This window comes from Sciurus vulgaris (genome assembly GCF_902686455.1).
Source record: "Sciurus vulgaris genome assembly, chromosome: 3".
Lineage (NCBI taxonomy): Eukaryota > Metazoa > Chordata > Mammalia > Rodentia > Sciuridae > Sciurus > Sciurus vulgaris.
In genome coordinates this window covers 66712010-66740009 of record NC_136463.1, presented here as the reverse complement: position 1 = coordinate 66740009, position 28000 = coordinate 66712010, and the positions used below count along the sequence as shown (strand labels likewise).

Genomic DNA, 28000 nt, shown 5'->3' with positions numbered 1-28000 from the left:
ACTAGCTTCTTAGTCACCTTTCTCTTCTCCCCGTTTTGGCAGCAGCCCCTCAGGGCAAGGGGAAGCTGATATCATAATTATTGGCTCACCCAGCAGCTGCCTCCCCTCACCTGATGTCAGCACAGACCCAGGACAGCCAGGCTGACGGACTGACAGACGGACGGAGCTCCTGGCTCCCCAGACCTGGGCCCCCACGCCGACCTGCTTCACTGAGCAGGTAAGAGGAGACCCGGCCCAAGTCAGCCGTGGAGGCCAGCAGGGCCGGGCCAGGGCTTGGGGAGGGGGTTCGCCTTCTTAATGGGCTTCGGGAGGGACGAGGAGCATCTGGGTGCTCCCCAGCCTCTCACTGCAACTCAAGAGAGACTCAGGATCAGGGTGAGTGCCTGGAGGCCAAAAGGGGACCCCCACCTCAGTGCCTGTCCCTCTCACTCCTGTCCAGGTGCTCCAAATTCAGTCCTTGCTGTCATGCGAGTCCTCATTCTGTGTGTGGTGTTAGCTTTTGTGCAGGGGCCTCTGAGGGTTGGAGGGTGTGCTTTCCCACCTTGTGCTGGGAGACAATGCCAACACAGAAGTGCTCAGACTGGAGAGCTAGAGCTGAGAGACCGGCAGGCATCTTCCCAGCCTAGTGGCTGTTCCTGGTGGAAAGGCGAGAGCCCAGCTCTGGGGATGGGTGGCACCCAGAGCATGTGTGGATCAAGGACTCACTCAACCTCTCTGGGCAGCCCAGGAAAGGGTCTAGATACCTGGGGCCCAGGTCTAGATGTGGGGAGGTCTGGGTTGCAGCAAGGAGATGGTGCACCTGGTGGAGAGGCAGACAGGTGGCTGACAGGTGCTGTGGCCAGGAACTGATGCTGAGTTTGAAACAGAGTACCGCCCCCCCCCCCAGGTCTAGGGACGTTTCTCTTCCTCAAGACCCCCAAGGTAAAGAGGCCTGGCAAGCAGACTGGGATAAACAGGGAGCCCTTGGACACCTGGAGCCTAGAACTAGGGGTCTGGGGAGTGAAGGTCCTAAAGGAAGAGACTGGAGCAGCAGGAAGCCCTCTCCAACCCCCACAGCTCTTCCCCATCCCCTACCTGGCCAGGTAAGATTCAGGCATTCCCTGTGGAGTCCTTCCAGACCCTCCCTACATATCCAAAGAGGCATGTTGGATTAAGAACAGACTGGAGTAAGTGGGTGCCTTGACCTCTTCTCTCTGCACCTAGGGGCATGGGGGAGTACCTTTGGATGTGCGCAATGGTAAAGTGTAGCAGGTCAGCAGGAAAGGACAGGGTAGAGAAGTCATCTCATCCATCCCCCTGCCTCTGTGCTGGTCATTTCCCGCACTGCTCCTTCCTACTCTTCCTAATTCCCTGCAGGAAGAAATTCAGTCAGTTTCCTCACAGCCATGAAATCCTTCCTGGAGTCTCTCTGAAGTATCTACTTCTGCAGGGACCAGTCTATCGGCTCCCAGATCCTCCTCTTTCTCCCCTCGATGAAGCCCAGTTCCTCTAGGCTGAACAGTGGGGTGGGGAGGGTAGCATTGTATTCCAGTGTCCTGTCCTCACTGGGTTTGGCTTGGAGGCTTTTACCATCTCAGTCCTTCCCTGACCCCCAGGACAGGACAGTACACAAGCAGTAGAGAGGGATCCCCAGCTGATGCAGGCAAGCAGCACCCCGGGCCCCTTTCCCCTGCGGATCTATGAAAGGGTCCACAGTGGGCCAGGAAAGAACACAGCTTCCATGGGTCCTCAAGACAAATAGAGCAGGCAGGGGCTGCCCCAGCTGGGGACCCTCAGGGGTGAAGGAGCCACGGGGAGAGGTGCATGTCCTCTCAGCTCCCAGCCCAGCCCCACCCGGGCAGCCTCTGCGAGCTCAGCTCCCGGCTCTAGGGCCTGCTGAGGCACGCTGCACCCCCGGGCTCGGCGCCTCACTCACCTCCCAGAGCCAGGAACCTGTTCTCCCGGGAATGCCAGGGAGTTCTCAGAGGACTTTATTTCCCAGGGGCTCAGGAAACCCCAGAATCCTTTGGATCAGTGGGTCCTAGAAAAGTAAGAGAAAGATCAGGGGGCTTGTCCCCTGCCTGCTCCCCATCTTTGTCTCACCCACACATGACCCCACATTTCCTCCAACCAAAGCCTTTTCATTCATCTAAAGAAGGAAGAAGACTTGGGAAAGTCAAGGACAAGGGGAAAAGCCCACCAGTGACCTGTGCCTTCTGTCACATGCCATCCTTTGCCTCAGGGAAAGTCTTCCTTTAGCCCCCATGGAAAGTCCCATCTGCCCTCTAAGAAAGCAACACAGCACCACTGCTCTTGGACTTTCTGTCCTTCCCAGCCAAGAAGTCCTTCCTAATGCCTAACCTCCCTCCTTCTCACTTGAGTTGCTCCTGGTCTACATGGACCAGCAGAACCCCCATCGCCTGCACTGGGTCCACACACTCAGCCAGACACTGTTTCTAAGTCAAGTTAAAATGTTCAGGGAGTGTATGTGCAGGAAGGGACAGAGAGGCCCTGCACCTGCTGCCCCTCTGTCATTCTCTCCAGTACCATAGTCTAATGAGATTGGAGGCTGCCGTGGTTCACTATCCATCCCTGCAGAACAGAGGGACAGAGGGGGCAGAGGTCCTGTAGGTCTGCTGTCATCTCCACATGGCCCAATTGGCTTCCGCAGGGAGAGACACTACTAGACTTCAGGGAGATTGTTCAGCATGTTAAATTGAGTTTGCCTGGGTCAAGTGACCATAGGAGGTGGTTTCCTGAGTGGAGAGGTAATTATTGATCTGAGAGGGATGGGGTAGGGCTGGTAATATGCCTAGTAGCAGAGGAAGGACAAGCGGACCTCTGGGAGAGTGCCTGCCAGAAGCACCAATCAAATGGTCCTGGAGTAGGTTGACTCTTTCCAGTGTACCCATCCCCATCCCTTGCCCCTTCCTCCTCCATCTCTGTGCCCATCTCTTACCTCCTCCCAACCCTTCCACCACATCCCTGTCTCCTTTCCCATCCCAATCCCATTCCCATTCCCTTTTTCTTTCTTTCTTTCATTTTTTTGTGTTCATTTAGAGACAGGGTCTCGCTATGTTGCCCAGGCTGCCTTGGACTCCTCGTCGCAAGTGATCCTCCTGCCTCAGCCTCATAAGAAGCCAGGACTACAGGTGTCTGCCACCTTGTCTGGCTACTCAGTCTCATTTGCAGTCCTGGCCCAGACCCCTTCCTTCCCACCTCCTCATCCCACCCCCAACTTTACCTCCACCACCACAACTGCAGCCCCTCCTCCATCCTCCTTCCTAGCCCCATCTTCCTATCTACACCCTCCCACCCCTACAGAATGGATCTCCCCCTAAGCTGCAAATCCTCTTGGAGTCCATTACCCCTCACCTGTGTCCTGGCCAGGTCTCAATATATCCTCCAAGTTCTCTGAGTACTGAGGAAATGTCCAGAGTGGTGCCTCTGGGACAAAACAGATTGGATAAGATCATCCCTGGAGAAACCCTTAGCTTCCCAACCCCATTGAGTTTTAAAGGCTAGATGCTTTTAGATCTATCTATCTATTTATTTATTTATTTATTTATTTATTTATGGTACCAGGAATTGAATCCAAGGATGCTTAACCCCTGAGCCACATCCCCAGCCTTTTTTATTTATTTTTTTAAATGTTGAGACAGGGTTATGCTAAGTTGCTTAGGGTCTCGCCAAGTTGCTGAGGTTGTCCTCCAACTTGTGATCCTCGTACCTCAGTTTCCTGAGCTGCTGGGGTTATAGGTGTGCACCACCATGCCCAGTTAGATGCTTCCAAATGGTAAATCACAGCATGTGATTAGCAGGCATAAGGCCCTGGTTTACATCCCCAGTACAAAAAAAAAAAAAAAAAAAGAAAAGAAAAGAAAATGCATTCAGATGAAACAAGATGAGTTGAAGTTTGATAACCAGATAGACCTCAATACTGTTTGGTGTTGGCAGGAGAAAAGGACAATGGTGGGGAAACATGCTCAGAGGGCTCCCCAAAAGGAGGCAATAGCAACCTTCTCAGGGGTCTGGGAGCATGATTGATTGGATCAGGCATGGCCAGGCCAAGGCAGGGAGATGGACAGAAGCCGAAGCAAGGAGGCTTGCCTGGTTGTTTAGAGATGACTGCCACTGTCATGAGCATCCCCTGGTCTTTACCCCGCCTGTAGCTGTTGCTTAGTCAGCTCAGATTAATGGGGCCAGGGAGAGAATTAGCTGAATCGTGATCTCTCAGGGAACTACTCCAGAGCCAGGTGTGAGTCACGGAGAAAGGGGAACCTATGCTCTATGGCTATTCTGGAAGCTCCAGGGGGTAGGCATCCCTCAAGACCTGCCCCCCAAAGATGCCACAGAGAGCTCATTGGGAAGTCCAATCCTAATCCTCCACCCCTTCCCAGGAGGGTGCATGGTCAGTTGGCTTCAAGCCTGCCCTCATACACCCTCTGGGGGCCTTTGGGCTTCCCCCATCTGAAATCTCTGCTTCTGAAAAACTACAACCAGTCCTAGTACCAACACACACACAGAGAGAAAGACACACAGAGAACGGGGTGTGTCCCTGGAACCGGATCGCCCGGAGACAGTTGGAGGTACCACCTACACTTGTAAATTCCACAGCCATGTCCCAGACTGCACCAGCCCATCAGTCTCAGAAGGTGAAGGATGTGGACAGGGATGGACACACATACATACACATCACTGTGATCAGAAAGCCCAATTATCAGATTCTGCAGGGCCTCCCACACACAGAGCCTGAGTGACCACAGCAACCTTTACAATCAGTGGCAGTGGGGTGTTCCTGGCTCCCTCTTGAGGCAGTCCCTGCAGTTCCTGTTGGGCCCATAGAGCATGTGGCTTTAAAGACGTGGCTCTGCTTTGCTGGGCCTTCCCATGAGCATGGGCAATGTGCCTGAGGTGAGAGGGGTTCTGGAGAGGAAATTCTTTTGGATGGCAGTACCAAGGCTGGGAAGATGTGGGGGCAGTTAAGGGAACAAGGTGAGCGCTGAAGCCTACAAGCTCAGAAAGATGCCCTCAGAGCCTGCTACTTCTCCAAAGGCATGACTGAGGGCTCGAAGCCAGGTTCACAGCCCAGGAACCCAGGAGAAGGAGCAGAGTGCAGGCACCTACATGTGAGGGAACAATCCCTTCCCCTGGTGGGCCTCAGTTTTCCTACCTGTCACTTAGAGAGCAGCTTGGGTTGGAGAGGTCTCCCAATGTACTTCTCCCTCCAGTTTAGTAAATCGAGGCAGATGACCACCTGCTCCGTCCATATTGGACAGCATGGGGGGAGGAGGCACACCAGTGTATATTTGTCTTGTACTGAATCTGTGTTATTACTAGCAGTGGCAAAATTAATATCCCTAATAATAGATTAGTGATAATGAGCAGTCCTGATAATGATATGTACGGAGCATGAGAGGAGGCCCCTGGCTCAAGGGATGGCCAGATCCTGGGCCATCTCTTGTTCCTACTTAGGTGGACAGGTAAAGAAGGGGCCCATCAGCTGGAAGGAGGGCCTGCTTGACCACCCTCATAGGGAGCACCCTGGAAGGGCAAGAGGAAAGTGAAATACCAGAGGCCTGGGACCCCAGGGAAGGAGGCCGGGATGCCAGATGAAATGGTGTGGTTCGCCTTCCTCTGAGTGCTTTGACATTCTGGTCACTCAGTCCCTGGACAGCCAGGTGAGGTATGTAGGGCAGGGATGACAATCCTATTTTAGGAAGGAGGAAATGAGATCCATTCCCATAACGAGCCCATGCTGATGGCAGAGCTAGGAAAGGACTTTCTGGGGTCCTTGGAGGAATCCCTGTGAAGAAAATCGGCACTTTGTAGGGAGTTGGGGTGGAGTCTGGGCTCAGTGAAGTCTTCTGGAGATAATGCCAGCTTAAGGGAGAAGGTAAGACAAGGCTCCATCATCCCTGTTGATCTCACAGATCAAATCCTCAGCTGCCAATCACCGCCACAATCTATCTGCATCACATGCAGTTGGGGTGAGGGATACCAGGCTCAGCTGAGAACTACTTCATTATGGGAGCAGAACTTCTGGGCCTCAGGACACAGAGTCAAGAGGTGCTCAGGGGCCAACAATGTCATCCCATCTTTCAGCGCATTCCTCCACCGCATCAGCCAGAGTGGCTGGAGGAAGTCTGTAGGAAGTTTAAGGTAATGTTTCAAAATCGGTGGGGGAAAAAAAAAAAAACCCTCCTGGCCTTTCAGTCATTTCCTGTCCATTATTCAGTCTTTGGCCCCTTTCTCAGCTGGGTAGACTGAAGATTTGAGGGAAATGTCTTCTCTGGAAATCAGTGTCTAAGGTCTCAGATCACTGCTTCCCATACGCTGCCTTTCGAGAGGATTGAGCAGGCAAGAAGTTCCCATCCCCCAGCTCTCCAGGTCCTGATAGTTCTACCTCCAAGTCCTTTGCTGTCCTCACCACCAGACCCGTCATGACTTCAAAAATGCCTGGGAAAGGCAGGTGCAGTGGTGCATAATCCCAGTGACTTGAGAGGCTGAGGCAGGAGAATCACAGGTTCAAGTCCAGCCTGGACAACTTAATGAGAGGCCGTATCTCAAAATAAAAAATAGAAAGGTCTGGAGATGTAGCTCAGTAGTAGAGCACCCTGGATTCAATCCCCAGTAACACACACACAGTCTGGGAAAGGGGGCTTCTCCCTAAGCTGCCAGCCCTAGGGTTTCCTGTTCTTAGAATTGAGAATGTCCCCACATCTGTTAACCTTGGAAGAAAAGCTGATCCTGCTCCTGGGAGAAAAATAGAGGGGTCAGCTCACAGCCTCAGAGTGTAGACTGGAAAGGGACATCTCAGGAGTAGGGAGAGTCCAGTGGAGCTGACCTCTCAGACTGGGTGGTCACAGCAGTGGAGAGAAGAGGACCTAGAAGGTATGTGTCAGAAGAGGATAAAAGGGACCTCTGAGGGATAGCTTTCCTTATTTCCTTGAAATAAATTCCTTACCATCTACAAAATGAACATTCACTGATAGACCAAAGACATCCAGCCATCTATCTGTCCACCTATTCATCCTTCGACTTTCTATCATCCAACCATCCATTTGTCCATCCAACTGTTCATCTATACATCCACCCATCCATCCATCCATCCTTCCACCCATCTATCCAGAGAGGTCAGGGCTGCTGGGAAGAGCTTGTGGTCCAGTGGCATTTATGGGGCATGTGACCTACCTGTCTGGCCTGGGGAGGTGGCTCCACCCCAGCCCTGGGGCAGGGGGCTGGTCCAGGCATGCTGGGAGTATTTATACCTCGGATGGAGGTTCCAGGGGAGCTGCAGGCTGAATGACTCCCCGAAGCTGTGATGGTGGCCATGGCCCAGAGCCCACTGTGAGTGCTTGCATTTGGCTCCTTTGGGACCAGGACTGGGTGGCAAGGGCTGGAGAGGGACTGGAGAGCTGGGAAACTGACCAGAGGTGGCCAGGGATGGCAAAAAGGAAAGCATGCTAGACAAGGGGGAGTGGGAGAACAGGAAGCTGTCAGAATCAGGCATTCACAGCAAAGTGGGGACCCTCCCTGGAGAAGGAATGAGTGGATAGTTCTTAGTAGCCTCTGGAGGATCCCTTGGTGAATGGCAGGAAGGACAGGGCCAGCGGACTGAGATTTTAAGAATTAGTGTTAGATACCTGGAAGCACTTCGCGGTGGGCCCAGGCCAAAAGGTGGCTCCAGTGTTTTTTCAGGATAGGCATACTAAGGGATGCTCTGCAATTGGCCTACTTTCCGAGGCAGGGGGATGACTGATTTGGGGGATGGGGATGACACAGCAGCAGGTGTCAGCAGCTCAGTTTGAGAGCATTGCCCGGCATAAGTGGCTACTTTTCATCCTTCGTTCTTCTTGCCAACTGCATCCTCTGCCATTCTGCTACTGCGCCTCAAAGCACTGTAGTCAGATCTCAAGGCAGGGGCTGGTTGACCCACTTCCTGAAACCAAGGAAAGATCCAGAGTCGGCAGGGCCAGAATGCTGCCCCTAGCACCTCCAACCTTGATGAGAGGAAAGGAGCTAGAAAATCCTTTTCTTGACACCCCCAGATCTGAGTATCCTGGGGAGCCCAAGCCTCAGGCACAGCCCCAAGGCCCTTCCCTGCCACCCCCCACGATGCAATTACCCAGCTGCTCCAGGGGACCCCTCCCAGCTGCTGGTCGGGTCGGGCGGAGCCCCGGGTGGGGCTGCAGGCCAGCACTGGGCACAGCCACACCCCTCGTAAAACATGCTGCCGCAGCCAGCAACAGAAACCATTAAGGCGGAACTGAGCCGGCTCCACCTTGCTCATAAAGGGCAGGTAGGAGGCCGCTGGGTGGGAGGGGGCAAGGAGCATGGAGAGCCCAAGAGGGCCCTCAGCACCCCATGCCTGCCTGGCCCCTGTGACTCAGCTGTCAACGGAGGATACAGGGACAGACCCTCCCAAGAGAACCTCCACCTTCCCCCAGGCGGTGGAGGTGTTTCCAAGGTGGGGCCATGTAGCGTAGTGGTTAAGGAACATGGCTTTGAAGACTGGATCTGAATCCTGGTGAGCACAATTTACTAGCTGGGTGACTTGGGCAAGTCAGGTTAACCTCTCTGAGCCTCAGTTTCCTGATCTATAAAAGGGGTGACAACCCAGTACCTCCCTCCTGGGGTGTAATAATGTACCCAGCTATCCTGGTCTCCTAGAAGATGTCCCCAGAGAGTCCCCCAAAAGGCAGACCAGGTGCACTAGCCCAGCTGACCACCCCATATACCACATACACCTCCATGGGACTAGCTTCAGCATCTTTAAGGGGTGGGAATACTGGGCACTTTACCACTGAGCTACAGCCCCAGCCCTTTTAATGTTTTATTTTAAGACAGTCCCACTAAGTTGCTGAGGCCAATCTTGAATTTGTGAGTCTCCTGCCTCAGCCTCCCAAGTCACTGGGATTACAGGCATGTGCCAAAGCACTCAGCCAGCCTCAGCATCTTAAGATGGTCCCTGTGCCTCACTCTGCTTATAAGGGAACTGAAGTACAGCAAGGTCACACAGCCAGCAAGCAGATTGCCCCCAGGTCCCACTTGGGTCAATTCCCAAATGGCCCTGTCTGTCTGAACCAGGGAAAGGGGCACTGAGAGGTGGAGGGGTGATGGCTGGAGACCTCACAGGCCTGGCTGTTAGTGAGATGGGCATAGAACAGGGATAGGGGCAATCCAGTTGCCAGCTTCCTGAGGGAACTTCCTCAAGTACATCCTCCTTACTTAGGTCAGAGGGCCATTTCTCTTTTCCCTTGACTCCAGGACAAATGGGATCTACTTATTCTATCCTCAACCCCACCTTCCCCTCCCCAAAGATGGCAGGGGGAGAAATTCAGAGAACGGGGAGTAGATAGGATGCCAGATACTGAAAGTCCTCAGCCAGTGTTGCTAAGGTTGTGTCCTGGAGCATGTTCGCCTGGGGCCATGGTTGATCTCTTGAGATGAGAATCAAGACATGTAACTTTCCATTTTAGCTGTGGGTCCCTGGACATGCCATTCCCTCTCTCTGGGCCTTCGTTTTCTCCCCTGAAAATGGGGTTAATGACTTTGCCCCTCTATGGCTGGTGTGGTGATAAAAATTCACCAATCAACTCTCAAAAACAAAACAAAATGCAAGCTCCCTGGTTTGTAGTATTTGCTAATTTCCATGGGCAGAAACTCTCGCCATAGCCAATTTGGCCTGATTTCCCTGGATGTGGGGCTGGGAAGAGGTGGACGCAACTGACTCTCAGAGGCCCATGGTTGGGGAGGGGGGTAGAGTACCACTGCTCACAGCCCTTGAGGCCACAGGGAGGATGAAATGAGTGAAGATACAAAAATGCAAAGTGAACTCATTGTGGAGCTGTGGTGATCACAGTCCGTACAGTTTGAAGGGACCTCAGGGTACAGCCCACCACTGAGAGACCTGGCCTCCAGCCCCAGAAGTGGGCAGATGGTGGGTTGCCGAAGCCTGGTTGAGTAATGGGCCGTGAGGGTGCTTTGGGCTAGCTCTGGTGATCTGAGAGGGGAGGAAGGCATCTGTTTGCTGACATTCAGACACATATCCTCTCATGCTCCCTGAAATGGAAACAGGATAAAGGTTAGAGGTCAATGAAAAATTTCTCCTGAATGCAGATGTCAACCCCAGGACAGTGAGGCCATCAGGGAGGCATCCTGAGGAATCCAAAGCAACAGGGTCACTCCTCATTGCTACACCAGTCCCTGGAAAACTCTGTAAGCACAGACTCTCTTGCAGGGAAGCAACTGAAATGACCTCTGAGGCCAGAGTCAAGAGGAGGGAAGTTCAGCCTCTGCCAATAAGGGAGGCCACTGCCAGGGAGATGGCAGTGGGGAGCAGGAAAGGGGTGTTCCTCCCCTCCCCCTTCCCCCATCCCCAGAGCTCATGCCTTCTATTAACTCTGTCCCACTGCTAATTATTAATAATAGCTATCATTTATTGAGCACGTACTATGCGTTAAGCTATTTACAAGCAATATTTCATCTAATCCTCCAGAGAGGTATGTATTATTAGCCCTATTTTACAGATGAGGAAACTGAGGCCCAGAAGAGGAAGTTAAGCCAGTTGTCCAACCAAATTCCAAGTGATTAGGATTCAGAGCCAGTACTGACTCTAGATCAGATAGCTTCAAGAGTTCTGATGGCTGTTCTAGAGAAGGGTTGCGCTAGGCAGACTCTCCCTGTCCCCACAGTGAGCCCTTCCCACATACACCAACCAGAGGCCCTTTGCCCAACCACAGAGGTGGGAAAGCACTTTTGACAATGCTATGTTGCCTTTGTAGTGCTGGGTATTGAACCCAGGGCCTCATTTGCACTAGGGAAGCACTCTCTACTACTAAGCTAAGTTCCCAGTCCTGGGAAAGCACTTTTGAAAGAAGTTGATTGAGGGCTCCCTCTTTCCTGGTCTGTGTGGCCTTAGATAAGTCACTAAACCTTTTCTCTGGGACTCATTTATAGGACAAAGTTTCAGTTCAGGGGACCAAAGAGTCACTATGGTCACTGAATCAGGTGTCATCATTTACAGAACCTGCCCAGAGTGAACTGAGGGCCACTCAGGGACTTCTGCATCCTCAATGCAAATTAAGGGGTGGGCCTCTGAGTTCTGCACAACTTCTTGTTCTAATCCTGTCCCTAGGGACTTGGAAGAGGTGAGGTGGGGAACTGGTTTTGCCAAGTCAGGGTATGAAAGTCATGGCTGGGAACAGTAACCTTCTGTTAAAGCCTCTGACAGACAGGAACTGGGCCAGGGCTTACAGATAACTCAGCCTGAGGAATAGGGGGTGGGGCAAGGATGGGGTGAGACAGAGGCTGCAGGGGTGCTTCTGGGCAGAGTAGACCCTGGGGGGTTCAGGCCAGAGCTGGAGCTCCGGGAGCTCTTCTCAGCTTCGTAGCTGCAAAGAGCAGAGCTGCGGTCTGAGCCTCCTGAGGCCAAGCTGAGTGAAGGCCAGGCAGGGAGGGATAGCAAGGGTGGCTGCCACGTGGGTCATTTGTCAGTCTCCCCAGGGAGACCAGGCCTGAAGCAGCAAGACCCCCAGGGAAACTGTAGAGCCTGGGGTCAGAGGCCCTTGGGCCCGGCCACATCCTACAATTCGAGGCCAAGTGTGTGACATGGCCTTGGGCATGTACTACACACCAGCACCTTAAACACATCACCTCATTTCTCTCTCATGAAGGGCCTGTGAGGTGGGTCCATGTGCCCCATTTATCAGATGAAGAAAGTGAAATACAGAGTTATACAGTGTGTTCAAAGTCACACAGCCAGGAAGTGCCAGTCAGGTCGACCCAAATCCTGACCCTTGTTCTTAACCACCATGTTACCCCACTCCAGGGAGGGGTGTGCTCCCCAAGTTACAATGCCAGCGATCTGAGGGAAAAGTCCTGGCATCTAGAGGGGCTGGGGATGCCTTGGGAAGGTGCCAAGTCTGTGGCACCACCTCCTGGGAAGGCAGCTCAGGCCCGGCAAGGTGTGGCAGGCCAGTCCCACTGTCCAGGGAGCAAGGGCCAGGCCAGGGCGGTCATGCGGAGCTGGAGATGGGCTGCCCCGCACCTCGGGCCCCATGCCTGCCCCCTCTAGGTGTCCAGTTACGGCCAGCTCCTCGCTTCCCTGGTCACGCCACATTTAGCATCGCAGAGTGAGCAGGCTCTGGGACATGGAGAAGGGGCGGTGGGGACTCTTGAAGGGGCGGGAGAGCCTCCCACCTGGGCCTCAGCTACCAGCCCCCTCCCAGGCTGATCCCAGTGGGACTTTTAGCAAGTCTCCTCCCTTCCTTGCCCCCATTACCCTTTCTGTCAAATGCAGAAGATGGTTGATTCAGTAAAGAGGTGTCAACCCCTAGATGGACACCAAGAGGCCATTGAGGCCCTCCCTCCCTCCTGGAGCTCCCAGCTGAGGGTGCCTGGGAATAGCACAGCTACCTGCTCTTGCTTGAGGGGGTCTTCGGTAGAAGGGGTAAGCATAAACCTCATACTTTTCTTGCTGCCTGGCCTCCCAAACATATCCCACCAGATTCTGACCCCCACCAAATAAAGAAACCATACGCCGTATACCACCTCCAGAATTAGCCAAATCTACACTGGTGTTCAGACTCTGTCAAGGATTAGCTGTGTGACTTGGGCACTTAACCCCACTGAGCCTCAGTTTCCTCACCTGAAAGGTGGAGTTAATCTTGTACCTCCTTCACAAGCTTGTTCTGATGAACCAATGAAAAAATCATCCAAAGCATTTGAACTGCACCGCCCCCGCCCCCCCCAGAACAGACCCTCAGCAACCAGTAGGTTTGATCAGAGACCACTGCCGCACTGGAAAGTGAATTCAAAAGGGACTGCCCTTTGCAGGGGGTGAAAGAAGGAGGATAATGATAATCAGAGCCATACTGATAATATCAATCATGAGAACCGAAGTGTATCAAGCGCTTACCCTGCACTAGGCACTGCGCTCTACACCATGCATGATTTCATTCAATACTCAAAACAGCCCCGTGAGGTGAGTCCTGTCACTCGCCCTGTTTTACAAATGCCGCCGCTGAAGGCAGCTTTGCTGACTCAGCTAGGTAGAAAGGGCCAAGCCTGGCTCAGAGCCCTGAGTCCTCTTAACCCACTCCACTGTGCTGGGGTCAGGGTCCTCCTACAATTCCAGAAGCTCCAAGCCCTTGAATATCTAGTCAGAGCCCCACATTTTCCATGTGGAAACTGAAAAGTTCAGAAAGGGATAGCCCGGGCTGGCGTAGCTCAGTGGTAGAGAGTGTGCTTAGCATTCACGAAGCTCTGGGTTCCATCCCCAGTGCCAAAAGAAAAAAAAGGAAGGCGCAGTGGCCTGCACAAAGTCACAGGTAAGGGAGTTTTGAAGGACAAAGGCAAAAGCAGCTTGCTAGCCTAGTGGGTTGTCAAGTCATCAGGTAACCAGGACCCCCTGAGTCCCCAAATGCACGCTGTGATTGTTCCAGCTAGGCTAAGGGCCTTAGGGGGATGCCAAGGGGCCAGTGAAACCCAGTCTCTGCATTATTGGCATTGATCCCACCTCAGGCCTGAACCTGACCTACTCCACAGTTCCCTCTCTTCTTGGGGCCTGCCCAGTCACAGAACAGGGTCGCATAGCCTGACCCTTCTTCGTAGACACAGGAGACCAAGCATGAGGAGCCAGAGACAGGGTCTCACTGGTTCAGTACTCCACAGCTGCAGAGCTTACAGTCCATAAAGCGCAGTGCTGCTCACCTATAATCCCAGCAGCTCCGGAGGCTGAGGCAGGAGGATCAAGAGTTCAAAGTCAACCTCAGTAACTTAGCAAGGCACTAAGCAACTCAGTGAGACCCTGTCTCTAACAAAATATAAAAAGGGCTGGGGATGTGGCTTAGAGGTTAAGCGCCCCTGGGTTCAATCCCCAGTACAAAAAAAAAAAAAAAAAAAAAAAAACCAGTCAAGACCCTCCTCCTGGTTTATTTGCTGTCTCTGTCTCAACCAGTGTTCTTTCTCTCTCATCCCCCCAACCCTGACACACATACACACACACATCAGATGGTTGGCTGAGGTGAGGTCCCATTCCAGGGATGGGGTAGGAATGGAGGTGGTGGAACTGCGGTTGGTCACTCCTGGATGTTGGTCCTCATTCTCATCACAGCCGGCTTTCTTCGAGGCCAGGACTGGGTGATGGTGTCACTACTCCCGCCACAGTCTGACGTCACACTGCCAGACCCCACCAGACTGGAGGGCGAGCCCCAAGGGGACCTCATGCAGGCTCCGGGCCTCCCAGGCTCTCCTGCTCCACAGAGTGTAAGTACCTGGCTCCTAGTCTGGGTGAGACAGCAAATGGACCAGTCCCCTCACCTTCAAGGGTCCCTTCTATCAGCAAACAAGTACTTCATGACTCTGAGATCCAGAAGGGTTCAGATATGTCTCCGTTCACCCCTTCAGTATGGGGCTTTCCCAGGGAGGGGCCGTGGAGCCCCATCAACATTGGGCACCACAGGTATCAGAGCAGTACGCCCCTATCAGATTGGGGCTCCCAAGGACAGTCTTTGTCTTCTCCATTATTTGTGGGTCCCTAGAACTCAGCCACATTTTATCCCCTCCCAGAGTAGGCTCCTGGGAGGTCCCCAGGCCTGGTCCAACCTCCACTCACAGGTTCTCTGTCCTCTGTCTACCCAGAAGCACACCAGCTTCAATTGCTCATCGTTTGTGCCCGACGGCCCTCCAGAGAGAGCACCCTCACTGCCCCCACACAGCCCAAGCATTGCATCTCCAGGCCCTGAGCAAGTCCAGGGCCACTGCCCAGCCGGCCCTGGCCCAGGCCCCTTCCGGCTTTCACCCTCAGATAAGTATCCTGGCTTTGGCTTTGAGGAGGGTCCAGCAAGCAGCCCAGGGCGCTTCCTCAAGGGCAACCACGTGCCTTTCCACCCGTACAAGCGGCATTTCCATGAGGACATCTTCCCTGAAGCTCAGACTGCCCTGGCCCTGGATGGACACTCCTTTAAGACCCCAGGGGCACTGGAGGCCTTCGAGGAGATCCCCGTGGATGTGGGGGAAGCTGAGACCTTCCTGCCTGGCTTCTCAGCAGAGGCCTGGTGCAATGGGCTCCCTTACCCTAGCCAGGAGCACAGCCAAGTCCTGGTGAGTACCAATGACCAGTGCACATCCCAACTCCCTCTCTCCTGTTCCTGGTGGTCTAGAAAGAGTCCTCTGAAATCAGAGTCTCCACTGACCCTTTACAGACCTTGCCTCTCAAGATCAGGGAAGCAGCAACCTCAGAGAGTGGGGGCTTCTTCGCTCCATATGGGCCTCTTGGTCACTGGGGAGGGGATGCAGGCCTGGATGGGCATGGAAGGGACAGATGGGGGAAGCAGGTTAAACTAAGGAAGCTGCCAGCTTCCCGGAAGCTCCTGAGTCAGGATTCCAGAGTGTGACTTCTTTCTGTTTGTTTAAGTGTCAAGAATCCCCAGCCAGACCGACACGCCCATATGCAAATGTGAGAAGAAAAACACATTCCAGAGACCAAGAGAAAGGGTTTAGGGAGGAGCCACAGAGCACAATCTCCCCCTCTCCAGCATCACTGTACAGACCTGAAAGACGTTGTAAGATTTAAGTCATCTCAAGGGGCCCTTCCCAACCCCATTCTTTGCCTAGAGTGAGGCCTGGGTGTATTCATAGAAATACATAGAAATACCTTAAACGCACCTTGGGAGCCCTCAAGCTGTGTGACCTTGGGCAAGTCACTTAACCTCTATGAGCCTCACTGGAAAAGTAAGGTTAAGGGTACCTGCCTCATAGAATTGTTGCTTTGGAAACAGAGGGAGCTTGCTTCCTGCTCCCAGCACTGGTTTATGACTGAGTGGGCTTAGCCTAGGCTGCGCCTACCCCACCAACCCTCCTCACCTCTTACTTTCAAACACCCCGAGCAGCAAGTGGTGGCACATGCCTGTAATCCCCAGCAGCTTGGGAGGCTGAGGCAGGAGGATCACAAGTTCAAAGCAGTCTCAGCAACTTAGTGAGGATGTAAGCAGCCTAGTGAGACCCTCTCTCAAAATAAAAAAAAAAAAAGGGGGGAGGGTGCTGGTAATGTAGCTCAGTAGTTAAGTGCCCCTGACTTCAATCTGCAGTGCCAAAAGAAAGGAAGAAAACAAAAAAAAAAAATAGACCAGGGTCCTGGCCCAAGCCACTCTCAACACAAGAAGGAAGGTAGAGAAAGCAGATGTGTGGTCAAGATAGGAGCCTATGCTGGTTCTGCAGCCCTTGAACAGCTTCTTCTCAGGCCCCCTGAATATGGCAAGGTCACCATCATATCAACTACCATCCCAAAGTGTCTGCTCAGCACCAGCTCCTACTCATTCTGCCAGGTGCTTTCTTTTGAAGCCCATTTAATTCTCACAACAAACCTTTAGAGAGTTCCCACTGTCCCAATTTTGCCAACGAATAAACTGAGACTGGTAGAGGACTCGTGACTTGCCCAAGGCATCCCCCAGCCTAAAAATGGTGAAGTTGAGATTTAAGTCCACACCCTTAATCCTGCACAACAAAGAAAACCTTGAGCCCAAAGACCTACAGCTAGCAGGTTGCCTCGCTGGGTGACCTGGGGCACATTGCTTCCCCTCTTAGGGCTCAGCCCCATCATCTGTCAAATGAAGGGGTTGGACACAAGTACTCTTGGCCCTTCCAGGCCTGAGATTCTGTGATTGTACCAATCTCTGCATCAGCAACCCCAGGGCACACCCAGAAAGAGGACACAGCTGATTTGCCCCTTTGGGCCCAGGTGCTCGTTTCCCAAGGCACCTGGTAACCCCAGGTAAAATGGTCCACCTTCTCCTGGGCATATCTACCTGCTAGAACCTGGCTGCACACCCCTGTCCCTACTCAGGACTTAGAGCTCTATACTAGGCTCTGAGGACCCCACATGGGCCTCCCAGAGATCTTAGCCCTACCTTAGACTGAAAGTGACCACTGACAAATCTCATCCATCTCTCTGGGTGGCCTAAACTCAGCCTCTCACCTGCAGTAAGGTGTGGTAGGGGAGTGGGTCAGTGCCAGCCCCAGTTCCACAACCAACTTGCTGGGTTTCCTTGTGGAAATCACTTCCCTTCTCTGTTCTCTGTTCATTCTCAGGACTAACTTTTGGGAAAGGCAGAACCGAGGGTGCTTTTGTGTGAGATTAAGGATAAGGGAAAGAGGAAGGGAGAGAAATAAGACCCATCTGCTTTCTCTCCCAGCAGGCATCAGAGGTCAAGATCAAGCCTCCAGCTCTGGAGAGTGGTCCTGGGATGTACTGCTACCAGCCCCCCTTGCAGCACATGTACTGTCCCTCCCAGCCCCCCTTCCACCAGGTGGGTCCGAGGCAAGTGGCATGCTTCCCAGGGTCTCAAGATATTATGTGTTGTGTGTTGTGTGTGGTGTGGTGTGTAGGTGTAAATGCATGTGCACACCTGGATGGGCAGGTGTAGGCAGCAGAGTCTGGCCCTGAACTTTTCAGGCTAGACTACCCCAGGGAGGGGGAAGTGATCAATGGGGAGACAGAAACAACTGTCCTTTTCTAGGTTGGTTTTGTCTAGACCCTTGGCAGGGCCTAAGAGGCTCAGACAAGTGAGTAGGGCTGAGACTGAGGCAGGGCCATGATGACCCTAAAGAGGAGGGAGAACAGGAGCCACCCCAGACAAAGACAGGGCGGAGAGAAAAGTGTGTGATGTGACACCAGGCCGAGCTCCGAGAACAGCTGGCTCATCTCTAGGTCACATCTTGCTGTATGACCTTGGACTCAAAAGGGTAGGCACCAGGTGTGGGGCTACGGGGCCTCCCAACCCAGAGGGCTCCAAATCCTCATCACGTTGGTCCTTTCCCTACCCGCTGCCCAACTTCGGCCCCTCCCAAATGTGAAGGATGCCAAGTAATCGCCCCACACTGGCAAAGGATGGAGGTTTTTAAAAAAGAGATAGAAAAAGAGCCTTGAGAGCTGCCAGGCAGCTCCCTGGAGTCACCGGGCAAGACAGAGCAAGTGGCTGCCCAGCGCCCAGCTCCATCCACCTGCAGCCTGGCACTGAGACAGGCCCTGCCTGTGGAGCAGGTTCTACTCCCAGTTTTTGGCATTGGCCCTGATCTTGGCCAAGCAACAGGGAGGAGGGGGATCAGACAGCCTACCCTGTGGAGGAGAGAGATAGAGGAAAGCAAGGGAATGCTTGACACAAAGCGACTTCCTCCCTTCTTGGTCAGCCTGGCTACAATGGTGGAGGCTCCTGGTCTCACCCAGGGTAGGGGATGTACCTGAGACAGCTTGTCCTACCAGGGACTGAGCCACTGCAGGACGAAGAGACAATCAGGCCTTAAGTGGTCTCACCATGCCTGGCCTTGCTTTGATGCCCTCTGCTGTCGGCACCCCTCCTCAAACAAGATGGCCGCACCCAGGGCTTTATGGAGCCTGAGAGAGGGTGACTCAGGCACTAAGTGTCTCTTGGTGACCTGGAAAGAGCACTTCAGCCTGGAGCAGCTGGGGGAGTCAGAGTCTCCTACTCCTCTGCCCCCATAAAACACCATCCCTGGCACCGCAGCCACTCCCTTTGCCGTAAAACCACCTCCTACCCCCACCTGCCCACCACCATGACCAGCTCTTTCAAAGAGCCACTGAAACTCGTAAAAGGTGGCAGTGCCCAGCAAACGCCCAGGCTGGACATCCCACTTCCGGTCCAGTACTCCAGGAGTGCAGGGAGGCCTGGAGTGTCTGCCTGGGAGGGTGTAGGGGCCAAAAGCTGCTCCTTATTCTCTTCAGCCCCATTGGGCTTCATCTCACCACTGTGGCAACCACAGTACCTAAAGGGTTGGAGAAAGGAAACTTTGAGGTCTCTGAGATTCTGAGTTCCAAAATGTGGACATCTCAGACACTCATGCATCCACACTGTTGGCTACTCCTCAGCTCTGCCATGGAGGGATGGAGCCCATGACCAGGGAGAGGAGAATCTGGCCTCATCTGCTCTGGATCATAAGAGGGGAGGGCAGTCCCCCTTGGAAAAGCTGGGTACCATGGCAATCACTCTTCCCCCTTCAACCTCTACAGTATTCACAGGGTGGTGGCAGCTACCCTGTGCCCTACCTGGGCTCCTCTCACTATCCATACCAGCGGATTGCACCCCAGGCCAGCGCTGATGGGCACCAGCCACTCTTCCCCAAACCCATCTACTCCTACAGGTACATCTCCAGCTCCCCTCGGGCAGAAAGAGGAGGGGTGAGTGGGCCCTTGGGGAAACTGAGGCATGGAATTCTCAGTGTGTAAGGGTAGTGACAGGGTGGATCCATCAAAAGGATGCTGGAGAGAGGATTCCTGCAAGGGAGCAGGGGATAGACTGGATCACCTCTGACCTCTTGTCTACCCCTAAGGATCTGGTTTAGCAGATCCGGTGCCTTGTGTGAGGCTGCTGAGATCTAACCTCCTGGGGCCCAGGGCCAGGGACTGGAGTTTAGGGGAGATACTGACCACCTGGCCCATCTCCCCAGATATAGAGAAAAGACCCCACTCCAAAGCTTTACTGGAAATAAATGAGGGATGAGGACGTCAGATGTGACTCTATCCACCATCTGCCATTTCTGGTGGGACTTCTCTGGGGCTGGGAGGGTAAATGCTAGCAGTACCCAGCCTATCTGGGGAACCCTTCCATCTGTCCTTTCAATCATCCAATCATCAGTGGTGACCTAATGTGTGCCAGGCCTCAGGGGGAAATAAGGTCCTCAGCTGATAGAAGCTCAGAAGAAAAAAGACATTAGCCAGGAGCACCAAGAGGGAATTTGTGGAAGGCCAGATGATGCACAGAAAGGAGCACACAGAGGCAGGGCTTAAAGCCCAGCAGAACTGGGGACAAGACCAGACTTTGGAATTTACTAGATGTGAAGCTTAGGCAAGTTATTTCATCTCTCTGAGACTCTGTTTATTCATCAGGGGTGGGGGGAAGGTCAGGGGACAACAACTCAGGCTATTGGAAGGATTAAGTAAGAGAATGTAGGAGATTCAGGGCCCGGCACATTTCAGCGGCCCATCAGGCCTTGGTTGCCTCCCCACTATGCAGCGTTCACCAACTGGTGAGGAATGACTGGTAAGGACTGGTGGCAGCAGCTCCTGTGTGAGGAGGGCTTCCAGGTTGAGGCATCATTCCTCCTCACAACTAGTAGTTGTTACCTTTTTTCACTTCAAAGATGAAGAAACTGAGGTTCAGAGAGGTTAAGGCCCTCGCCCAAGGTCATTCCTCTGGTGCGTGCCTAAGTCAGACAGAACCCTGGCTTCTCAGACTCCACAGGACCCTCGACCATCTGTAATTCTCATCCCCTTTCCTTTCAACTTGAACCTCCCAGAGACTCTTACCAGAGGGGGGCTTCTAGGGAGGGTCTCAGGACCAGGTCAAGAGGCTCAGACTCTCAGGGGCTCTCTGTGTCTTCAGCATCCTCATCTTCATGGCCCTCAAGAACAGCAAAACTGGAAGCCTGCCTGTCAGCGAGATCTACAATTTTATGACGGAGCATTTCCCTTACTTCAAGGTGAGTCCAAGATCCATCCACACCCACCACCCCAAATCCTGGACAAGTCAGGCCTGTCTGGAGCTGGAAGGTTTAGTGCAGAGGTGAGAGGAGTTTGCCCCCACCTGCTTTCCCTTGTCTCCATCTCAAAAGACAGAGCTCCTTTAGGAACTCTATGTGGAGAACAGAGAGCTCAAGCTGCTCACTCAGTGTTACACAGCAGATCTGCAGTGAGACCTTCTGCTGCGGGAAAGTGGTGATGTCAGTCCTGATAGGCTTCAGGGAGCATCCACCCACCCCAAGTGGGGAGAGAAAGTGGGGGGAAGAAATGAAAGACTGTCCCCACCCTTACCCCCAGGATGCTGTGGGGCTGAGGAATTCCCACAGGAGCTGGTCAGCCAAGGTGACAAGGGGTGCTGAAGAACCCATTGCCTTCCAGGGTTAGATTAGGATCTGCCTCTGTGGGCGGCAGGCTCAGCTACAGTTCTGCCAGAAAGTGGGGTGTGGGCTTCACTGTCAAGTGTCCCAGGGAACTGGCTGGCTCACCTGACTCTGCCCCCACCCCTTGTGCAAGATCTAGTTCCTATCATCCACAGAAGGGGCTTCTAGGGCTTCTACCCAACTCCCTCCCTAGAGGCAAGACAGGTGCCCATCTCCCCAGATGGGCAGACATATCAGAGAGAGCAGTTCATCTACCCAAGGTCACACAGCAAGTGGCATCAGTTGCTGGGTCAAGCTGTTGGGCTTCACACATATTCCCTTTCCCCAAATCCTTCTGCACAGACCCTTATTCTGGGGTGGGTGTGGGAAAGACCAGAGTGTATGTCTGAGAAGTGACTTCTCTAGGACCTGATGGATATGATCTCATCTGCTACCCAGGCAGAGGGTAGGAAATGAGGCCCAGGTAATCCAGAACTCAGCTCCACCTGCCAGTGGGTGATTTCTGCCCCCACCATCTATCCAGTTGTCCTGCCTGGGGATAATTGGCAGCTAATGTTCGAACAAGTCCGTGCTTGCTGGGCTGCCATCAGATAGGGAGTGGGCAAGAGGGTCAGAGTGGGCCGGCTAGGGAATGGAAACGTATTTTGATCCGCCAGAGTTTCTGAAAAGAAGAGGAGGGGAAAGAGAGTTGTCCCTGGGATTCAAGAAGCATCAAAGTCTGTATCCAGGGCTGCCCCCCACACCCTAGCAGGTCAGGGAACTGCACTCTCCCTAACCCCCCCGAGCTGTCAGAGGGTCCCCCAGGGCTTCCAGGGGCCAGGCCAGAGAAAGGAAAATGAGGTCCCTGCCTCCCCCTCTGCACCTCCCTCTCTCCCAGCTCCTGGCCTGGCCCCCAGCCCCTCCCTGCATCTCATCTTCCTGGCTTAATTATTTTTCCTGGGAGCTGTGTAATCCCTGTTTTATGGGGCCGAAGAGTGAAGAAGTCTAACAGCTTTTTTTTTTGGTTCTACTTGTTGTTCTTAGCCAGTTGCGTCACTCCCTCACCCCTGAGTTTACATTTGACTTCAGAGAGTGAGCATCTGTGAGGATGGGAAGGGCCCCAAATGGCAGGGCAGGCCCTATGGGGTGGCCTGGGCAGAACCCTTAGTTAGGGGACAGAGCTGGAGTCTGGGCTTCGTCCCTGCCTCCCAGTGTGATCCAGCACTACGTCCTTTCTTCTCTGGACTTCAGTTTCCCAATCTGTAAAATGGTTGGGTTGGACCAGTTGGCACATAGATTCCTCCAACTTGGACAATTCCAGTCTGACTCATCCAGGGAATTAGTTTGAAGACTCCCCTACCTTCCATATCTCTCACTCCCCATTTGAGGGTCATTTTTTTGGACAAGGGCAGTGTGGACCATGGGGTGGGTGGCACTCATGCCCAAGGCAGCTAATGTGGGCGTCCAGTAGCCCCGTGAGTCAGGGATGTGGGACTGGGGAAGTGTCCAGCCACTGGACATAATTGTTAGTGCTGACCATCCCTCTTCCAAACAGGAAGTGACTGGGGTGGGGGCTGCTCTGGCATCCCAAAGTCACAGATTTATGGGGCCATAAAAGGCCCCAGTGCCCATTAACTCTACCCATGGGGCGACACAGCCTCAACTCCCAGGGGAGACTGTGGTGGGAATCAAAGGCTGGCCTGCTGGCTTAAAAACCTTCCCTGGTCACCCTGGGAGCCTTGGGGGTCATTTCAACCAGCCCCCTGCCCCAGGCCAGCTGTCTCCAAGAAAGGCTCCAGCAGTTGCTGCCAGCAACTTGCAGTGACGCTGGCATTAGGGCCCAGTTCTGCTGGGCGTGATTCAGCTTGGCCGCTCCCTGGGGCAAACGAGCTGGGGAAGAGGGAGTGGCCACCCCTCATTAACCAGAAACTATGAGCTGAATGGAAGAAGGGCCAGGGGATGAGGATGAAGGAGCCCTACTGGCCAGAACAGTGGCTCTATGGGCAGTTAGCCCCCTCTGGGCTCATAGCTATCTCAGAGTCTGGAACAGAGCAGGAGGTGGGGGATAGGAGCCCACTGGCACCCCCACCACCGCCTCTCACCCAACTGAGTCAGCCTAATGGTTTTTACAACCTTCCTTGGGCACAATTACCGCACTGGTGGCATGACCGGGCCTCCTAATGGGTGTTTATTCTGTTGGCACGAGCACCCCCCGCCTGAGGGCTGGCCTCCCCACCAGGGCACACCCCCCGGGCACACTCATGCAAACACACACCCACACACTCAGACAATCATGGATACACACACACATGCCCAGAGAGACTTTCTCACACAGAGCCATTCTCCCGGACACATACAACTTCACCCGCAGGAGATGCCACTCACACTGGGAGACACGCTTAGGGATGTAGGCACGTGCTCACACACACTCAGCATGCACCACCCCCATGCACCAACACCCAGAAATGTGCTCAAATATATGTGCAACATGGACACACACCCAAACACTCACCGGCCCCACCCATCTTTCTTTTCTCCTGAGTTTACCTCAAAGGGGATGAGGAAGACCAGGAAGGGAGTCTTCCGCAGTCTCCATTGCTCCTTTCTTAAACTTGGACAAGAGACCTTGGAGTTGTGAGCTCCCTTTCCACAGAGGGAGTCTGCACAGGCTGAAGGCCCCATGGAGGCTGGTCTCACTTCAGTGGGGTATGGACCAAGAGTCCCACCAGGCCTCTATTGAAGAATTGCCTCAAATTTCTCTGAAAGGTTGGGCCAAGGACTGGGTGGGATGAAGGTGGATTTTAATTGAAAAGACCTTGTGGTCAAGTTCCTGCCCACCCCTTCCCCACCACTGAAGGGTACAGAGCACGTTCTGTGTACTTATGAGGATGATAAACCCCAGAGTGGATGGCAGTTCTGCACCCAGAAGGGTGAAGGAGTGTTCTAGAGAGCCCAGCCCCGGAGCCAGTTCTTGCTACCTGAGCCCAGTCTGAATGCTTGCTTTGTTCTGCTGGGGCAGACGGCACCTGATGGCTGGAAGAATTCTGTCCGTCACAACCTATCTCTCAACAAGTGTTTTGAGAAGGTGGAGAACAAATCTGGAAGTTCCTCTCGCAAGGGCTGCCTGTGGGCCCTCAATCCGGCCAAGATTGACAAGATGCAGGAGGAGCTGCAGAAGTGGAAGAGGAAGGACCCCATTGCTGTGCGCAAAAGCATGGCCAAGCCAGGTGAGGGTGGCCGGGTCACATGAGGAAAGGCCTGAGGACCTGAGAACCAGAAGGAACGGGGGCAGAGTCTGAGGGTTCCAAGACTGGGGGTAGGGGACTGTGGAGGAATAAGATTTCACGGTGTTCTTTCTCTCTTGGGCTTTTTCAGAAGAGCTAGACAGCCTCATTGGAGACAAGAGGGAGAAGTTGGGCTCCCCGATGCTGGGCTGTCCACCCCCTGGGCTGGCAGGCTCCGGCCCCCTCCGGCCCTTGGCACCTCCAACTGGGCTCTCCCAGCAGCTGCACTCAATCCACCCAGCTCCAGGACCCATGCCTGGCAAGAACCCCCTCCAGGACCTACTGGGGGCACACACGCCCTCCTGCTATGGGCAGACGTACCCACACCTCTCACCCAGCCTGGCCCCTCCTGGACCCCAGCAGCCATTGTTCCCACAGCCAGATGGGCACCTTGAGTTGAGGGCCCAGCCGGGCACCCCCCAGGACTCGCCTCTGCCTGCCCACACCCCACCCAGTCACAGTGCCAAGCTGCTGGCTGAGCCTTCCCCAGCCAGGACCGTGCATGACACACTACTGCCAGATGGAGACCTTGGTGCTGACCTGGATGCCATCAACCCCTCTCTCACCGACTTTGACTTCCAGGGTGAGCTGGGGGTGGGAAAGGGGAGGTGGGAGAGGACTGGAAAGGTACACCTAGCAGGGTGACCCATTCTCTCCAAAACTCCGTGCTGCCTGCCACCTGCAGCTACTGGGTTTCCAGTCACCAGAATCAGAAAGCCAGGAGCAGGTGTCAAGCTTCCCATCCAGAGCAGAGGGCACAGAGGAACTTCCTTGCCCCAGTTTCCCTTCTCCTGATACCCTGAAAGTGTTCCAATTGACCCTGTCATCAAGCCACTCTCAGCTCTGGCAAGAATGGAAAGAGCTCCATGTTCTACCCCACACTTGATTGTGAGTGACTGGTAGACTGAGCATTCCCAGGAGCCCCCCTCCTTCGCACTTTATAGGAGTTCATCGTTTAATGCAGAAAGACAGAGACACTCTCCCTGCAGGAGTGTAAGACCTCAAAGCTGGGCAGATCCTGGAAGGATTCAGGGATAGAGGTCCAGAGAGAGGTTTTATTCATTGCACTCCATCTTGCCTGTTCCATCTCTGTATAAGGCCACCCTACTCCACCCATTCCCATCTAAACTGCTGTGCATCTCCAGGCCCTGTGACTATCCACAGGTTTGAAGGGGACTGCTGGTCCAGGCCTCAGGCCCTCTGTGCACTGGGTGGAAACATTCACAAACAGTTGTCCCAGAGGCAGCCTCCCCGCAGAGATCTCCCAGTCTGATGGTCTGATGTCTTGGGAAGCTACTGTTAGAAATAGCTTCGTATAGACCCTCACCCCAGTTCAGGGAGATGGGGAACAGAGTTCAAGCAGCCTCAGGGCAAGTGTGAACATGTGGGATACAATAAGTGCCCACTCGTGCCCCTACTAAGGATCGGGCATTATGCTAGCTTTACATCTGCTCTCTCTTCTGGACCTGTAGAAGAGGAGGGAACATGAAACCCATTTCACAGAGGCACGCGGAGGTTACATAACCTACTCAAGATCAACTAGCTGGAAGGAAGGAATCAGGATCAAAATTCAGGCAGCCAAGGCCAATCCAGGGTTGTCAGACCCTCCTCCTCCAGACCCTGCCACCATGATGCCCAGAGCAAGCACCCAGTCTCTGATTGCCATCCTGCAGGTCATATGACACAAAGAGGGATCAGGTGGCAGCACTGTTTGCTCCTCAGAGTCAGGTGTGTTTCCTAGCTCTGTTCCCATTCCCTGGGCTCTGCAGTGGAGGAGGCCCAGGAAGCCATGCCCATCCACTCATCGGGTTCAGCAGTACATTGTGGGAAGGTCTTTGGTCTGGGCTGCAGATCCACCTTCCTTGGGAGCCTGGGCAGAAGCCTGAGTGAAGAGTTCCTGGGAGTCCCCTAGATTACCCCCAGGTGCACAGCATCTGCATCAACCCTTCAGTAATCAGTTTTCAAATCCTTGATCCTTCCCAAGGTCTCTCCCCCCAACACACACAAAAAAAAAAAAAGAGAGAGAGAGAGAGAGAGAGAGAGAGCCACAGACGTCACCCAGATCTGTGACTTTCAGACTGAGCCACATGGGAGTTGAAATCTGAGGTTCAGAGAGGGTCGGCCACTGTCTGGGATCACACAGCTGATGCCAGGATCTGCTCCCATTCAGTGTCACTCCAATCCTGCTCTCTGCAGCATATGAAAGCCTCAGGTGGGTGGCAGATGAGGCTCCCCCAATGCCTCCCAGTGATGTTTATTTTCTCTTCCTCCTGCTCCCCCAACTAGGAAACCTGTGGGAACAGCTGAGGGATGACAGCTTGGCCCTCGACCCCTTGGTACTGGTGACCTCGTCCCCAACATCATCCTCCGTGCCGCCACCCCCACCACCACCCCACTGCTTCCCCTCGGGGCCCTGTCTGGCAGAGACAGGCAGTGGGGCAGGCGAATTGGCACCACCTGGCAGCGGAGGCTCTGGAGCCCTGGGGGACCTGCCCCTCACCACCCTCTACTCAGCGTTCATGGAGCTGGAGCCCACGCCCTCCACAGCCCCTGCCGGCCCCTCAGTGTACCTCAGCCCCAGCTCCAAGCCCATGGCCCTGGCATGAGCTATGTCCAGCATCAGCTCCAGCCTTTGCTTGGTCTGGAAGTTCCTGCTGGTCGTCCTCATTGGGCTCAACTTAAAGGTCAAGGAAGGAAAATACTACCTGCTCCTCTGCCACTCAGCCAACTTGTTTGTTACCTGGAAGCTGGGGCACAGAGGACACCACCCAGGATGTTGCCCCTCACACATTTCGGCCACCTGGTAGTCCAGCTCCTCACTCAGGGCCCCTGGAGAGCAATATCTGGGCAAGAAGCGAAGACATGCTCCCTAGCCACGCTCATGGGCCGTCAGCTCTCGTGCGTACTCAGACACACCAGCCACATGCCTGATACCCAGAGGACTCCATATCAATCAGAGAGCCTGACTTCATTTCCGAGGCAGCTGAGAGCTAAGGGCTTTGGTTACCAAAGCTCAGGGCCCCCATGCCAGGTCAAAGAAACCCCCAGAAGCCCATTGTGATTCCCACATGCTCCGCAGGCCTGGCACCCTCCAGTCATGTTCTTTCCTAGAATCCCCCTGTATTTATTCTCCTGTCTTCATTCCCAACAGCCCAGCAAGGAGGAGGAGATAGAGAACTCCTCCCGTGTTGCCTGTGGACCCCTCATCCGGGGTGCTACTAACTAGAAGCACCCACCCTGCCAGGCTCCACCCATCCTCAGCATATGCTCTGTCTGGCCACCCCCAGGGTGACACACAGGAGGGGCAACGTCCATTCCGGGACCAAACTGAGCCCAACTCCAACACGAAGTGTTTGGAAAAGCCCTTGCCCTTGGAAACTTGAATGAATCTCCTCCCAGTCCCGGATGCGGGAAGGGCCCCCTCCAGGTCACCACAATCCCCCTCTTTCTTTAGAAAGAAATTCATGTAGTTTAGGTCCCAGCTTCCAACTGTCTCAGCAGCCTGAGTTTTCAGGGAAGGGAAGCCTGGTCCAGGCTGGTGAGGGAGCACCCATGCACCCATCTCTCACTGCCTGGCAGACCCGGACACCCAAAAAGCACAGGAAATGTCCCTGGAGCTAGGGGCTACGGTCCAGGTGCCTGCCAGGCCCCATCAAGTGGTATCCTCAGCCTACCTTGGGCCTCGGAGTGACAAGAACATCCAAATGATAGCCCTACTCTCTTATGAGGCACAAACAGATTCCTCAATGGCCTGCCATTGCCCCCTGTCCTGGAACAATAAAGCAAGTGCCTTGTGATCTCTCTACTAAGCCTTCATTTCTGGGTCTCCCCTCCCTGAG

The 28000-nt window shown here is 53.9% G+C and overlaps 2 protein-coding genes across 4 annotated transcripts in view; both read left to right on the top strand.

Moving 5' to 3' along the window:
- Positions 1-17303, top strand: part of SLC13A2 (solute carrier family 13 member 2) — a 51387-nt gene extending 34084 nt beyond the window's left edge. Inside the window, exon 13 of the transcript XR_013762831.1 lies at positions 17292-17303. The gene's annotated coding sequence lies outside the window, so the exon portion shown is untranslated. The remainder of the gene's footprint in view (positions 1-17291) is intronic.
- FOXN1 (forkhead box N1) lies at positions 1-27955 on the top strand. 3 transcript variants are annotated; one of them, XM_079133719.1, is made up of 9 exons: positions 1-217; positions 14119-14250; positions 14626-15087; positions 17178-17291; positions 19010-19140; positions 20382-20478; positions 23897-24104; positions 24253-24744; positions 26448-27955. In XM_079133719.1, exons 2-9 carry the CDS (start codon positions 14128-14130, stop codon positions 26765-26767), a joined length of 1947 nt encoding a protein of 648 aa, XP_078989845.1. In that variant the 5' UTR covers positions 1-217; positions 14119-14127; the 3' UTR covers positions 26768-27955. The 3 variants fall into 3 exon arrangements, with proteins under 3 accessions (XP_078989845.1, XP_078989846.1, XP_078989844.1); XM_079133720.1 differs by having other exon boundaries at positions 14099-14250; positions 17181-17291; XM_079133718.1 differs by having other exon boundaries at positions 14099-14250.
- The last annotated feature ends 45 nt before the right edge of the window (positions 27956-28000 follow it).

Coding starts and splice junctions, on each gene's coding strand:
- FOXN1 (XM_079133719.1), top strand. CDS start 14,128: ATGGTGTCACTACTCCCGCCACAGTCTGACGTCACACTGCCAGACCCC. Junction 17,292..19,009: donor CCCAGCCCCCCTTCCACCAG/GTGGGTCCGAGG, acceptor CAACCTCTACAG/TATTCACAGGGTGGTGGCAG. Junction 20,479..23,896: donor AGCATTTCCCTTACTTCAAG/GTGAGTCCAAGA, acceptor CTGCTGGGGCAG/ACGGCACCTGATGGCTGGAA.